Source organism: Xenopus tropicalis, chromosome 8, assembly GCF_000004195.4.
Source record: "Xenopus tropicalis strain Nigerian chromosome 8, UCB_Xtro_10.0, whole genome shotgun sequence".
NCBI lineage: Eukaryota > Metazoa > Chordata > Amphibia > Anura > Pipidae > Xenopus > Xenopus tropicalis.
Window position 1 is genome coordinate 79,944,246 of NC_030684.2, and position 15,076 is coordinate 79,959,321.

The following is a 15,076-nucleotide window of genomic DNA, read 5'->3' on the forward strand; positions in this document are numbered from 1 at the left end:
TTATTTCCTTGGTGTATCAGTGCAATGCTGCATAAGACTGCCAGACAAAGCTTTCTCTGGTTTGGCTTAACCAGGTGTGGAAATCCTTCCCCATTGTACTATGTGACTGTGTGCATGGAGCTGTCCGGTGCTGACTTTACACTGATGGGAATAAGATTGAGAAGGGGGAGAGAAGCTTCACAATAGAGGTGGGCAATTGATAAAGGAGAGAAGGAGGAGGAGAAAGGGAGGGTACAAACAGTATTCAGAGTCAGACAGGCAAAGGATAGCAAGAGGGAGGGTGTAATGGAGGGGAGGTGGAGAGAGGCTGGAGGCGCAACAGCTGTGGAGAAGAGAGAGGGGGTGGGAGCACAGGGCTTTCTGCAGACATTGATACTCTCAGCCACCCCCCTTTACCAGGCAGCCAAAGGACCCCCAGAAAGAACTAGGAGACGGACAGATATGCATTGGAGCATGTGATGTGGGAAGCAGCCGGAGCACTAGGAGACAAGAGTGGGAGCAGGTGAGAGATATATCTGTCTGTCTGCCTATAATCCCAGCCAGCCACTGGTACATGGTATCTATCCTGTAGCAGACTCTCCTCCTCCACTGTCAACTATCACACTCTCTCTATCCATCCCTTCTGTCACATTGCATCTCTCCCTACTGGTGCTGCTTGGTGTTGCTCTCCCAGTTTCTTCATTCAGGCTGATTACAATAGATACTGTGTCTTCCTCTCCCTCTCCCTCCCAGATACCCTTTCAGCCGTGTTCCATTCAGACTTCTACATTTAGACTACATCTGGCTTTTTATTCACTTTGTAACTCACCCCTCCACAAAATCCTAATTTGTATAATTGCTCCTTTTCTATCTCTTTCACATACAGACTCGACTCTATTGCTCAGACACACAGAATAACACATCCCTCTCCACAATCCCTTTTCTGTCTAGCTCTTGTGCACAGTCTCAATGGCACTCTTTCCCTTTCACATCTTCACACCAGTCTCTTAATTCCCCTCTTCTCTATCATAACAGACACACTGAAGCAGTTATCTCCCAGTAATTTCACTTTAATTCTTCTGTCTCTCTCTTTCTTTATCTCTTTCTCGATTTCTCACTCTTGTTTATCCTCTAATGTTTTCCTGGCCCTTCCCACCTACCTTCTTTGCTTACTATACCAAATTTTGTTCCTGTCAAACGTGCTTTGTTACTTTAAACTAACGTACTGCATTCATGGATGTATCTGAAGCTAGAATTAGCACTGTGACATGGCAATGATTAATCTTCAATTAAAGTGTCTCTTCTGCAGCCACCCCTAGTATGGAATTCCAGGTTCAAAAAATATTTAACTTTAGCTTCTGCCATAAAGCACATATGCTTAAAATAAATTCCTATTTTTGCACATATCCCTAATTAAACCCAATTCTAGTTCTGAGATGCAAGCAGGAGCTTGCAGAACTAATGATGAAGCACATGGAAAAGAATAATGGGCACTGTTAATGCTAATTTTGACTCACTAAAATTTATAATCTAACCTTTTCCCCCTAAAAAAGGGGGTGGTTAGCTAACTGTTCTCCGAAGGGACAAGATAGATCAATACATGAATAGGATTTTTTTGCAGAAAAGTGAGATTTAAAGTACATCAGAAATTCATCAGGTTCGTTCTATTGAACTGCAATTATTAAAGGACAGCTAGATCTAAGATCCATTTCCTCTCCACTAACCCAGGTAATTAGTATCTATGTGTACCAAACAAGCAACATGTTACATGTAAGAGACATTATTACCATATGTTTTAAAACTATTTCTGAGAATTTTGGTAGCTATTTAGTGTTGAAAAATATCTATATCAAATGATAGATATGCAGATTCTAAAACACACATATATCACTGCAAGGCAATAACTGACCCCCATTAGAGACTTTTTTTAGTCTACTGCAAAAGTGGAACAAATTCTTTTTGGCTTTTAAATGGCAGTTGGAGCAGTTCCTGGATCAACATTATATACAGCTATATATATAAAGCTTTTTATACTATATATATATATATATATATATATATATATATATATATATATATATATATATATATATATAATTAGTAGGCACAAACAAACAGCACTCACAGGACTTGTAGGAAGTCCTGTGAGTATGGTTTGTTTGTGCTTACTAATTATGTTATGTTAACCATGCACCCAGGCAGTACCTGGAGTATTCTGTGTGCGCCATTCCTGGACTTTGAATATATATATATATATATATATATATATATATATATATACATACACCCAGCCTTTTTACATTAAATTATCTTTAGGAGATGCTCTCTATTTATTGCTTCCTTTTACCTATTCTTTTTTTGCCCCTTCCCAACTACCTTCTTTGCTTACTATCCCATACTCCTATACAGTATATCATCCCCAATAATGATTCTATTACCCTTTATAACTCTCCCTATAACTGTTCTTGTAGGTTTAAAATACATATTTCCAATCCTCCCTGTGTCAGAGCTACTTTCATTCACAGCACTATTAGATGGTTTAGCATACATAGTAAACTTCCAGTACTGTTCGCAGATTTTCACACCCTGAAATAACAGATTTGTAAATGCTATTTCAGACTGCCATTGACATAATACAGCCAAACTGTGATAATGTGGATGGAAAGAGAGTGGATGAAACATAAGATACAAAAATAGCAGAAGAGCGCTTAGTTAGGCGTGGTGTAAAACAGTGTAAGAATGCTGAAATCGTGGACAGCTCCATACCCATACGCTACACTGAAGCTCATCAATTTCCTAAAAGAAGGTGTTTGCTGAAACATCCTTAAGAAAACCAAAGTAATGATGGGTAGAACACTTAACCTCTAGGAAAAGGAAATAGCCTAGCTAGAAGTCAAGTGCTCTGACACTGGATCTCAAGTTAGCGACCATAGGAATCATTTATGAATGGAGCAAAAAGTGGCTGCTTCAACCTTGTCATTACAGGGTTTAATGTGGTGATCTGTATTCAGAGTAGGTAAGCTAACAATTTGTGATGAATCAGGTATAGTTTTAGTATCTTACAACTTTAGTTTCTTACAAAGTGGGTGCAAAGTGGGTGCAGCTGACTGAACAGGTCACCTACATTTTTACCACTCTTTATAGCCATTAGGAGATACTGTTTGTAATGTGTATTTTGAGTAGTATAAAGGAGAACAAAAAGAAGTAATTAGTATTAGTAGTAATATATTTGCAACCTTTTTAAAGGGTCAGTATACCCCCTTTGCAACAGTACAATGAATGAATAGGGCTTGTGCTAAACATCCTTTTTGCCTTTTGTTTTCATCACAAAAAAGATACTTTTTTTTTTAGCTAAATAGGGCAAAAGGGAAACTGAAGCTACTCCATGTTTGGTTCTTGTGAGATAATATTACCAGTGCACAGATAAAGTCCCTGCATAATGGACACCTGTTTATCTGCAAACCAACACAGGGTGAAAGGAAGGGGTTATTTGCTGGTAATCTTATTGTCTACCTCACAAAGACCATACTTGGAGTACTTTCAATAGTACAGATTTAAACAATATCAAAACAATAATAAAAATGTTAAAACAATAAGCATAAAGGATTTTCTGCACAAGTCATTATCATTGATGTTGAACAAGGGGGTATACTGCCTCTTATGCTAGCTCCACATGGATAATATCTCTGACAATATTCCCCACCATTCTCAAATTAAAATTCTCAATGTTATCCTAATGTAAAATAATACTTATATAGTAGTATAGTATAATAGTTTTTATACTCTCCTAAATGGGTGGTTAAGAAGCACTATCAGTAGATTCTAGTAGTGGTAAGTCTAAAGTAATGACTTGCTGAGTAATTCTGCAACCACATGCAACTGGTTTCTTCAGTTCAGCTGAACAGTAGGGAAAACCTTCACAAAATTCTAGCAATTGCATTTTGTTATGATTTTAGTGCATATCAAATATACCTTAATTACTAAATGCTCTTTAAGGCTAATGGGATAAATGTGCTATGTTTAGGGGGCTTGTTGATTAAAATGGTGAATCCCCCAATACAAGATAATAAACTTCCATACTTTTTAGTATCATAGACTCCTGTACAGGTAACTAAAAAAACTTACTCACTTCCATAGATATTCAGTTACTAATAAAACAGGGGACATGGGAATATACATTGATCAAACCCCTATCTTTGTATGTAGTGGGACATTTCTGATTATTTTGTTGTTTTTCATTTCACCCTCAGGTTCAGGGGCCAAGGGCAGCTAATGTTCTGCACTACATGTCCCTAGTACCTTCAGTTTAAAATTGTCATATTGTGTCTTAAAGTTGTTGAGTTAATCATTCTTGCTGTTAGCTTTAAGAAGAATTTGATTAAATCATTTTGGTAGTTCATACTGTGTATCAGGTATCATTTACTGTAATCACAGCTAAAAGCTACCCCAGCTTGGTTTGTGTGCCCTCCATACACAAAAATGATTATAGGATTATAGCACATTCAGAAGACTTTCTCTGTTATTGTGAATGGGTGTATAACTTTAATAGGAATAAGCACTCTTTCCTCTTTATTTTATCCTTAGCTATCTGACAGGGAGGGGCAAGGTTAGGAAAGGAAATTCAAGCTGATTTTAGTTGTATCCACTTTTAAAAAATGTACCTCATGCTGTCACCAAGACAACGGTTGCTCCAAAAATAACCACATATTGTGCAGGCTGCCTGAAACTACTATTAGGAACCTGCAGTTTGTAGAACCAATACTACCAGGCTGCATTGAGGACATCAAGAAAAGCTTAAAATAAAAGCAGTAAAACTACACAGGGTGCTTATACGCAATGTTTCATGAGCAATGATGTAAAATGGGAATGTTTATGCAATGTGAGAAAAATGTAAAACATGCTATAATCTGATTTGGAATTAAAAAGTAGGGATAAGGGTGAAATACTAGGGAAAACGCCTTAACACAGCCAAAATGCGCCCATAGCATCATGCTGCTGGATCTTGCATGGCTTGGAAGCATTTGCTAATACATTGATTGTGGCATGACAGTGTTATAGATAATGGCCAATTCTGCTTTGAAACTGTTTATAGACTTTTTTAGACTTCAGTTTTTGCCAACATTTGATCAGCATCCTAGTGCTGTTATAGCCCCTGCACCCCCTGTAGCAATATTCTGAATACAGTGTCTGACTGAGACAATCTGATAACAAGGGCCCACCAGCCAGAGCTCTCAAAAACCCTTGTATCCCTGTGTTTGAGAGGTTTATTGTTCAAATGTAACTGATTAATATATCTTAGACGCTCAGGACTAATTCTATGTGGGCAGCTGTTCTCTCCTGAGAGGTCTGTTTATTGCATTATTACTGTATAAGCTGTGTAAGAGCACAAAGCAATGCAATGGATACAGACAGACTGCATAGGATAGCACAGACAGAAAGACTGTGCAGGGGGAACATCTCTATCCCCATGCTGTTTACAGCCAACATTATTTGGTTGTTATAGGAATCTATTAGCTCTTGCTCGCCCATTTTCACTGCGTAAATTCTTAATGAGAAACTTTCACTGCCACCTCTGTGTAATCAGTAGCCTCCTTGGAATCTCCTGCTTATCTGTGGCTATAAATTTGGCCTTAAAGGAACAGTAACACCAAAAAATGAAAGTGTATAAAAGTAACTAAAATATAATGTGCTGCTGCCCTGCACTGGTAAAAGTTGTGTGTTTACTTCAGAAAGTCTACTATAATTTATATAAATAAGCTGCTATGTAGCCATGGAGGCAGCCATTCAAATGGGAAAAGGCACAGGCACATAGTAGATAACAGATAAAACACTATTGTTATCTGTTATCTGCTATGTAACCTGTGCCTTTTTCCTTTTTTCTAGCTTGAATGGCTGCCCCCATGGCTACACAGCAGCTTATTATATAAATTATAGTAGTGTTCCTGTAGCAAGCACACCATTTTTACCAGTGCAGGGCAACAGTGCATTATATATTTATTACTTTAAAGCTCTTTCATTTTTTGGTGTTACTGTTCCTTTAAGGTGGCCATACATGAGCAGCTTTAAGCTGCCGATTCCAGTCCTTTTATCTGCCTGCGTATGGGGCTCCCTGATGGGCCTCCCTGATCGATATCTGCCTAAAAATCAGCCAGGTGTTGATTGGGCATGTTTGATTTTCCCATTGAATTGGGGACTGCATCGGCTCATTGATGCTTTTAATATTCTGCACTCCAGAAAGGGCAAAGGGTACGCTAAGGTCAGGGTCCACCAGGAAAAGTCCTGGTATCCTGGTAGGCAAGTCCGACACTGCCTAAATAAGACCCTAAATGGTCTTGGAATGTCTTAGGAATATCTACAATAACAAACAGATATTTTTCATATGCCTTACCCTAACGGACCTATAGCTTGGGTGGTCTTATGGATATTGGCCAAACAGTTTGTCGTGATCTATAATAATGGGTATTTAATCTAAATATAATCTATATAAATTTACTGCATAGCAATGCACCTTATTCCCGCCTCTTTTTGTTTTGTGTATACCTTTACAGGGTAAGCAAGAGAAGAAGAAAAAAAGGTTGTTTAAAATAGCTTTCCAGATAGTTTTCTAGATGTTTTTTGTTTGGTTTGACAATACAAGGGCAACTAGGGCAGATACTACCACTGCCATCAGTAGAATGTTACCTTTAGGAAATAAAAAAAATAAACTTGAGATTATAATAGTGCATTCTTTCCCTTTGCTTCTTTATTAAAACATATTTCCAAAGAGTTGGTACATGTGTGCAGAAAGATACAGAAAAAATAAAGATTAGGGACTGCCCTCCCATTGTAACCCAGTTTATGGCAGGATATTGATTACAAAGTATTAATATCATTGTCTGAACCTTCAATAGAGTTTAACCTTTCCACTCAGCATCTACAAAGATTCTTTTCTTCAAGTCCCCAGAGCTCTCTTTCTTAATTCCTTATTATACATTTTTCTTTTTTTTTTTTTTTTTTAAAAAAAAGCCTTAGTTGAGTCCCAAGATAATACCTTTGATGTATCCAAAAGAGTCTTTCATGTTCTTCTTTTGCCCCTTCTCTCTCAACCCACATGTCTAGCCCCTTAAAGTCTTATCTCAAAAGGATTCTAATTCAAAATATTCTTTTATTCTACCACAATTCCCAAGATTTCTTTACTCATCTGAATAAAGAGTGATAGCGTTAGAAAATGTTATATTTTATGTGGTTTTATAGTGTTTTCTGGTAGACAAGGTAATACCACAGCATGGAAACCAAATGCAACAAGGTAACGGCACATGGAACACATGGAACTCAAACTCGGGCGAACAGGGAGCAAAAAACCTTATTCAGATCACGGTACCTTAAGCTTCAATAAGCACCAGGTGCTTTAGCTGAATTAGTGGAATCTTTATTAATATTTCCTTTTGTCTGTAGTCACTGGAGTATTCTACAATATTCATATTTTAGAGAGGAGGTAACCCTGTTTTCATTTTATTGCAACGTTGTGCAACGTAAATGAAATTTGTAGTAAGATACAGGCCTAAATGCTGTTTATCTTAAAGGAACAGTAACACCAAAAAATGAAAGTGTATAAAAGTAACTAAAATATAATGTGCTGCTGCCCTGCACTGGTAAAAGTTATGTGTTTACTTCAGAAAGTCTACTATAATTTATATAAATAAGCTGCTATGTAGCCATGGAGGCAGCCATTCAAAGGAGAAAAGGCACATAGCAGATAACAGATAAAACACTATTGTATTCTACAGAACTTATCTGTTATCTGCTATGTAACCTGTGCCTTTTCTCCTTTTTTTCCAGCTTGAATGGCTGCCCCCGTGGCTACACAGCAGCTTATTATATAAATTATAGTAGTGTTACTGTAGCAAACACACTAGTTTTACCAGTGCAGGGCAACGGTGCATTATATTTTTATTACTTTAAAGCTCTTTCATTTTTTAGTGTTACTGTTGCTTTAACATGCAGATAGCCAGCTGCTACTCAACATACTTGTCACCCCCCTCTGTTTACAAACCTTTGAATCATGTTTGTGTTTCCATTTTTTCCAAAACTAGGTAGAAATTTGTTAACTGGTAAGGGGTTGGCACTTTGTATTTAGTTGACGTTTCACCCTGTGTCTCTACTACAGAAATATATTCCCACTGAACTGTGATAAACTTAAGTGATCCCAAAGGTGATTAATGTTTAACGGTATGAATATTGCTGAGTGTTGCACCTGTCATCAGATTCCTCCACGTTGCAGGTTGGAACTGATGGAAAGAACGGAATCTTGGGTTCTCCGGAGGGTTAGAGGTTTATAAATAGGCAGACATTAGGTCTGTCTCCTGAGAGCACAGCAGACAAAGCTTTGCTCAGTGTGAGAACAAACACATGGAAACTAAATAACAACAACACTCACTATTCATCAGTTACCAGTTAAAAAGCCGAGGATTAGCTTTATGAAGCAAAGAACAAACTCATGGGAAGAAGTCTTTGTACCGGTTTCTTTCTGTTGTTATCTAAAGAGGACATGTGTATGAAACCACAGCAATAACAAATAGTTATGTAGAGTGCATGTGCAGTGATCTGTATCACAGGTAGGTTTTCATATTTGTTTTGTAAGACAACAGGATTTTGCGGCAAATAAGTGCTATTCTTTGTATGAAAGTATGCTACAGTATGGTAAGTTAACTCTACTTTTTAATTTCCTCCTCAGGTCCTAAAGCCCCTCATTGACATAAACCTTTCAACTATCAATACAATTACAACTCTAGAGACCCAACCACAATGGCAGTCCTGCTAAGAATTAGTGCATTGATGCTTATAATTCTAACTTTAACCTCCTCAAAAGAACTAGAAAATGGGACTTGTGAAGCAGCCAAGGATGGGAAGTGCCAGCCAGGTATCTTGCTCCCAGTGTGGGAACCTCAAAACCCTTCAATGGGCGACAAGGTTGCCCGGGCTGTAGTTTACTTTGTAGCCATGCTCTACCTCTTCTTGGGAGTTTCCATAATTGCTGACCGCTTTATGGCGTCCATTGAAGTAATCACATCCCAAGAGAAAGAAATCACACTTACTAAACCCAATGGGGAGACCAGTGTAGCCACTGTGCGTATATGGAATGAGACAGTGTCCAACCTGACTTTGATGGCCTTGGGTTCCTCAGCTCCTGAGATACTCCTTTCAGTTATTGAGGTGTGTGGTCACGGATTTCATGCAGGTGAACTGGGCCCTGGAACCATTGTAGGCTCAGCTGCTTTTAACATGTTTGTCATAATTGCCATTTGTGTTTATGTGATTCCCAATGGGGAATCACGGAAGATCAAGCATCCCCGTGTGTTTTTTGTCACAGCTACCTGGAGCATCTTTGCCTACATCTGGCTATACATAATTCTTGCAGTCACTTCTCCAAAGCGTGTTCAAGTCTGGGAGGCACTGGTTACCCTCCTCTTCTTCCCTGCCTGTGTGGTCCTTGCATGGATTGCTGACAAGCGCCTTCTCTTCTACAAGTATGTGTACAAGAGGTACCGAGCAGACAAACGCAGAGGCATCATCATTGAGACAGAAGGCGAGTTTCCAAAGAGCATAGAAATGGATGGGAAGTTGGGGGCTTCAGCAGTAGTGGCACCAGAAACAAAGGATGCTGGCATGCAAGACAGTGCTGCAGCAGCCGCTGAAGCCAAGGAGCTAGATGAAAGTCGTAAAGAGGTGATCCGAATTCTGAAGGAGTTGAAACAGAAGTACCCAGAGAGAGAATTGGACCAATTGGTAGAAATGGCTAATTACTATGCTCTCCTCCATCAGCAGAAAAGCAGGGCATTCTATCGTATCCAGGCCACACGCATGATGATTGGAGCTGGCAATGTACTGAAGAAACATGCTGCAGACCACAGCAGAAAGCCAGCCACCTTACAGGAGGTGACTTCTGATTCCAGTGAAGAGAACACTAGCAAAATCTTTTTCCAGCCCAGCAATTACCAGTGTCTAGAAAACTGTGGATTTGTGACTCTAAATGTTGCTTGTCAAGGAGGAGACGGAGCAAGTACCTTTTATGTGGATTACAAGACTGAGGATGGATCTGCTAATGCAGGCTCAGACTATGAATACAGTGAGGGTACCCTTATATTTAAGCCAGGAGAGACACAAAAAGAGCTTAAGGTAGGGATCATTGATGATGACATCTTTGAGGAAGATGAACATTTCTTTGTCAGGCTAATGAATCTGAGGGTGGGTGATGCTGAGGGGATGTTTGAACCAGATGGTGAAGGGCGCCCAAAAGCTCGTCTGGTGTCCCCTCTAATTGCAACTGTGACAATCCTGGATGATGATCATGCTGGAATATTCACTTTTGAAGAGAAGCTAGTTCATGTGAGTGAAAGTGTTGGGATCCTAGAAGTGAAAGTAGTGAGGAACTCAGGGGCAAGAGGAACAGTGGTCATCCCATACCGGACAATGGAGGGAACAGCTAGGGGTGGAGGAGTGGACTATGAAGATGCCTATGGGGAACTGGAGTTCCAGAATGATGAGACTCTGTAAGTACCACCAATGTCTAGTAATGTTGCATGTGCAATATGTTATATTCTAATTGGCCAACATAGAAGACACAGTACATTGTTCTTTTTTATGTATGACAGACAGATTTATAGATACAAATATTAGTTATGCACTAATTTTTTTCATTTTAAGGTTCAGTTAAATACATTATGTTACCATAAGTATTGGGCAAACACAGAACCAAATCAGAACCCTTATATATATATTCTTATTTAATCTTGATGCTGTCCAGCACAATCACCGATAAGCCTGTAATTTCCAGTACAACATGTATGCCCTGAGATCATTCACATTAAAACCGTTATATTGGCTTGGTTCTCCAAATGTTAAGGATCTATCTGAAGTGAATTAAGCCTGCATCCTTTCATGTATCTTAGTAGGTTGTGTAATTGTTTTTTTTACATTCACTTCTTATAAGCGTTTATCTAATCAAGAAAGGTTCAGATCAGTAGAATGTATCTGACAACCAGCAATACTATCTTTATAGCAAGTCACGAGTAACTCCTATCAATAATGTCATTGTGATCATCTCAATAAAGGCAGACACAGTGACAGATTAGAGGCGAGATGCACAGGTTATCGAGAACAATTAGATATCAGATCTGTGCATCTGTTAGATGCATTACCCAACGCATACACAACAGGCTTATTATTTGGGCTGTATGCAGGTTACATTTAGAGACTACAACAGCCTGTACATGGAATTAAAATTATCAGTGTTGTACTTCTATTTACTCAGTGTTGCTTTCTTGCACCCTAAAACTGCATGTGATATACTAATGTAAATGGCAAATTTAAGAGATGTACAAATGTATAGGCTAGAAGATATGTATCTTTTGATAAATGAAAACTTTATGACTGAATAGGCTGTTATATGCACAGGTGAGTTGGGAAGGGATGCACTGCTTAGTGGGTGAGTTCCTTAAGTGATGCACAGGCAGAGAGTTTGAGGGATAAAAAGTGGTGTGGGCTGATACATGTAAAACCAAATAGAGTGGGTCGGTTATAAAAAGCCATCTTACTAGTTTCTGATCTTGACCGATTCTTCAGACTTCAATAACTAAATTTGATTGGGCATATTGCAGTAAGTGGCCTGCTACATTAATTGACAAGCAGTATGGAAATTGGGTTTTGGGCATCCACTGATAATAGGCACAGGACTCACGCACTGAACTTCTTTACTTTTATTCATATTTCTCTTCTGTTTTAATATTTTAATTTCTTAGCTTCCCATTCTCCTTTTTTATCATTCATTCTCCTTCCCTCTTTTGTTATCTGCTTTCCATTATTTCACCTCTTCATAACTTGCTTCTGTATAATTGACTCCCAATTTGTCTCTGTACCGACTCTAATTTTCCTTCCTTTTTACAATTGGTGAGGGTCATTGTTGTCTATATTGTCTTGATGTGTCAGCATAACCCAAAAGCATGTCAGGAATCATGGAGACTCTTGCACATAAAGAATAAAGCCTTTGTAACTAAGAACCATAAGAATATATTGACCAGGAATAAGCAAACAGGATAGTAGCACAATGTGACATATATATATTCCAGGCAATACCAACAGTCACATGTGTTCATACTACAGCCCCCTTTGTAATTCCTCTGACAGTAATTCACTTCATTATGCTGGCAGTCACCATTCTCCAGCTCTGAAAAAATGCCTTCTCTATTCACATACGATTAGGTTACTTTGTTTTATGGTTGGTGAACGAGAAAGACAGAATCAGATTTGGTAGAAATAGATGGAAAATTCTTCTCCAAGAATATACTAAATGTAAAATTCTACAGACTGTGCCTACACACTAGTGTTATAGGAAAAAGAAAAAGAATGCGAGAAATAGAGTTAGTCAGTACTTGATGAAACATGCATCAGGAGCTTATTTATAATATGATTTTTCATAGCTCTTCTCTCTTATCGTTGTGGTGACAAACTTTTCTAGAGGATGGGCCAGTGTTGTGATTTAACCAGGTGAAGAAAAAGTATAGGTTTCTTCTGCTAGTGAATTTGGCTTAATAATCCTATGACTTGTGCAGAGAGCTAAACTCAGTGTTTAAGGGTCACCTCTGATTGTAAAATGACTACAGGGCTTATTTATGAAGAAAAATATATAAAGAAAGATCATTTTTGCATTAAAGATATTTCACATAAAATTTGCAAAGAAATTAAAAGTAACATTACAGTTTGGGTGTGCTTCCAACCTAGGGATGAACAGTATTACATAAATGTCTGTGGATACCTAAACAGTTGCAAAGCTAAGCAGATTGTATAAGTAACATCTGGCTTATTGCAGCCTGCCTTTAGCAGAAACCTGAAGGTCCCATTAATACTAAAGGAAAGATAGAAAAGTAGATTACTATCTGGCATTCAGTACTTACTGGATTGTCAAATGTTCTGCTTGGGGGAAGCTCCTATCAGTATAATGATTTATGTAACCTAAATAGCTTTGGAACTGCTTAGTTACAAAATTAGCACTTAAGTAAAACACAACAGCAAATACACAAGAGCAGCAAACTAAAAATGTATTTTGATTATAATGCCCATAATTAGGTATGTAGATGTTATAAATAGATATTTTAGAGATTATCCAGGCTAAAGCATTTCTAAATAAAATTGCTTGCTGCCTGGGGTGTAAGTGAGCAACCTTAGAAATAATAGGCCTCATTTGCAAAGCCAAACTCAGTATGCAAAGTACAAAAAGGGCCACAATCAGGCATTTTCTTTGCTTTATCATGCTGTGTTTGTCCTTCTGCAAATGGCAGCAAGCCTCTGTGCTCCCTGAGGGGTGGGAGGAGTCTAATAGGTATCCCCACATCCGTACTCTTACCCACCCCTACCTTGTGTGTCAGTCAGGACACACAGGCTGCATCAGGGCCCTGTCCACCCCTAAGGCAGGTAAGGCCAGGCCTTAGTTGCGTGTCCTGGCCCTGCTCTTTACATTGAGTTCCAGACTGCAGCATGAAGGTGGGGTGCAAATGATTCTAGAATGAGCACTAAGGGGTGCGCTCTTGTGCATAACCCCTAATTTTTCCCCCTCTGATTTTACCCATTTAGTTTGGTCTTCTGTACATTGAATATACTGTTCTATATCTTTTAACATGATCATTCCAGAAGCCTGGTTGGTTTTGGGACATTTGTGTGAGCACTGTATGAGCAGAACCTTTCCCATACCAGGTGCCCTCTCTAGTAACAAGATATCTTGAAACTGTATGATGAGCTCTGAGGATATTATGAGCTCTCTGCAGACACGTGGCGATCATTGCAGCAGATCTTCGCCCCCTCCACCCACCACTTCTGCTGATTCCAGAGAGAGACTTTTAGCAGGTTTTAATAATTTGATTGTAAGCGTTGGCTGAGTGTTTGTGTGTGAGTAGGAGGAGCTGTAAAATATCACTAAAGGAAAGGAAAATCGTTTGCCTTGTGCTAGTGATTTGTCTAGTTCACAAATAAATCATCATTTAGCAAGATTTACAATGAGAACATAGATCACTTGCCTACATAGAACATATGCCCTGTCTTCTTATAGAAAAAAATGTGTAAATCCTTTCTTTTTTACATACAGGTAAAATATACACCTGCCATCTTGGTTCAGTATGGTAGGGTTAATTCCAGCCCATTTTGCCCATTTCTATGTGGGTTTCCTCAAAGTGCTGTGATCACCTCCCACACGTCAAAAACAAACAGGCAGGTTTATTGGTTCCTGATAAATCTTACCATAGTGTGTTTGACTTTATTCACACAACAAAATCTGCTTGTGTATGGCCACTTTTAGTCTGTAAGCTCTACGGGGTCAGGGACTCATGTGAATGATATATAATCAGCAGTGCTGCAGAACATTTCAGCACTATATAAATGAAGAAGAATCATCATCTTTTTATATATATAGAGAACATATACCTTAAATACAAGCAAATGGTACTGAATATATATAAAGGAAATACATCTTTCATCATATTAGAGCAGTGTGTCACTGTTATACCCCTTCATATGATTTAGAAATCATGTCATTCTTCTCTTCTTGTCATGAACTCATGTACCTTTTTCCTGCATGTTAGTGTGCACATGGGGCATATATCAGGATAAAAATGCACATTTACATTAAAGTGGTGGAAAAAACACCACATTTGACATTAGCCATATGGTATGTAGGTAGGGTTGCCACCTTTCTTAGAAAGAAATTCTGGTCATTGTAGTAGGGGCATTAAGTACCCCACTAGGTTTTCTATACCTCCTAAGCCTCCCAGCAGTCAGACGGCCTGCTCCATTTATACATACACCCAGGAGCATATGCAGGGCCAGATGCAGCACCACCACTTGCTTAGCTTTTTTGTGTTGTCAAGTGGGTCAAAGAGGTCAAATTCACTAGCGAAAAGCGCAAAATTTCACTGTGCTTTATAGAAGCCACAGAGTGGGGGCTTAGTCCTTAAATTAATTTTTCTGTTTAGGATTACCCAATGGCACATAATATTAAAAAAGTGTATAGTTCATGGAAATGCTTTATTTGTATAAAACAGTGTTTTACATATAGACCCTTATGTCATATATT

General features: G+C 38.6%; 1 protein-coding gene across 2 annotated transcripts in view; it reads left to right on the forward strand.

The window, feature by feature from the left end:
- The first annotated feature begins 290 nt into the window (after nt 1-290).
- Nucleotides 291-15,076, forward strand: part of slc8a2 (solute carrier family 8 member A2) — a 54,327-nt gene continuing 39,541 nt past the window's right edge. The window contains exons 1-2 of one of the 2 annotated variants that reach the window (XM_002939246.5): nt 291-502; nt 8,693-10,508. In XM_002939246.5, the coding sequence (XP_002939292.1) occupies nt 8,764-10,508 (1,745 nt within the window). In that variant the 5' untranslated portion in view covers nt 291-502; nt 8,693-8,763. Of the gene's footprint in view, nt 503-8,374; nt 8,574-8,692; nt 10,509-15,076 lie in introns of those variants that run through there. The other variant, XM_031891271.1, reaches the window with a different exon arrangement.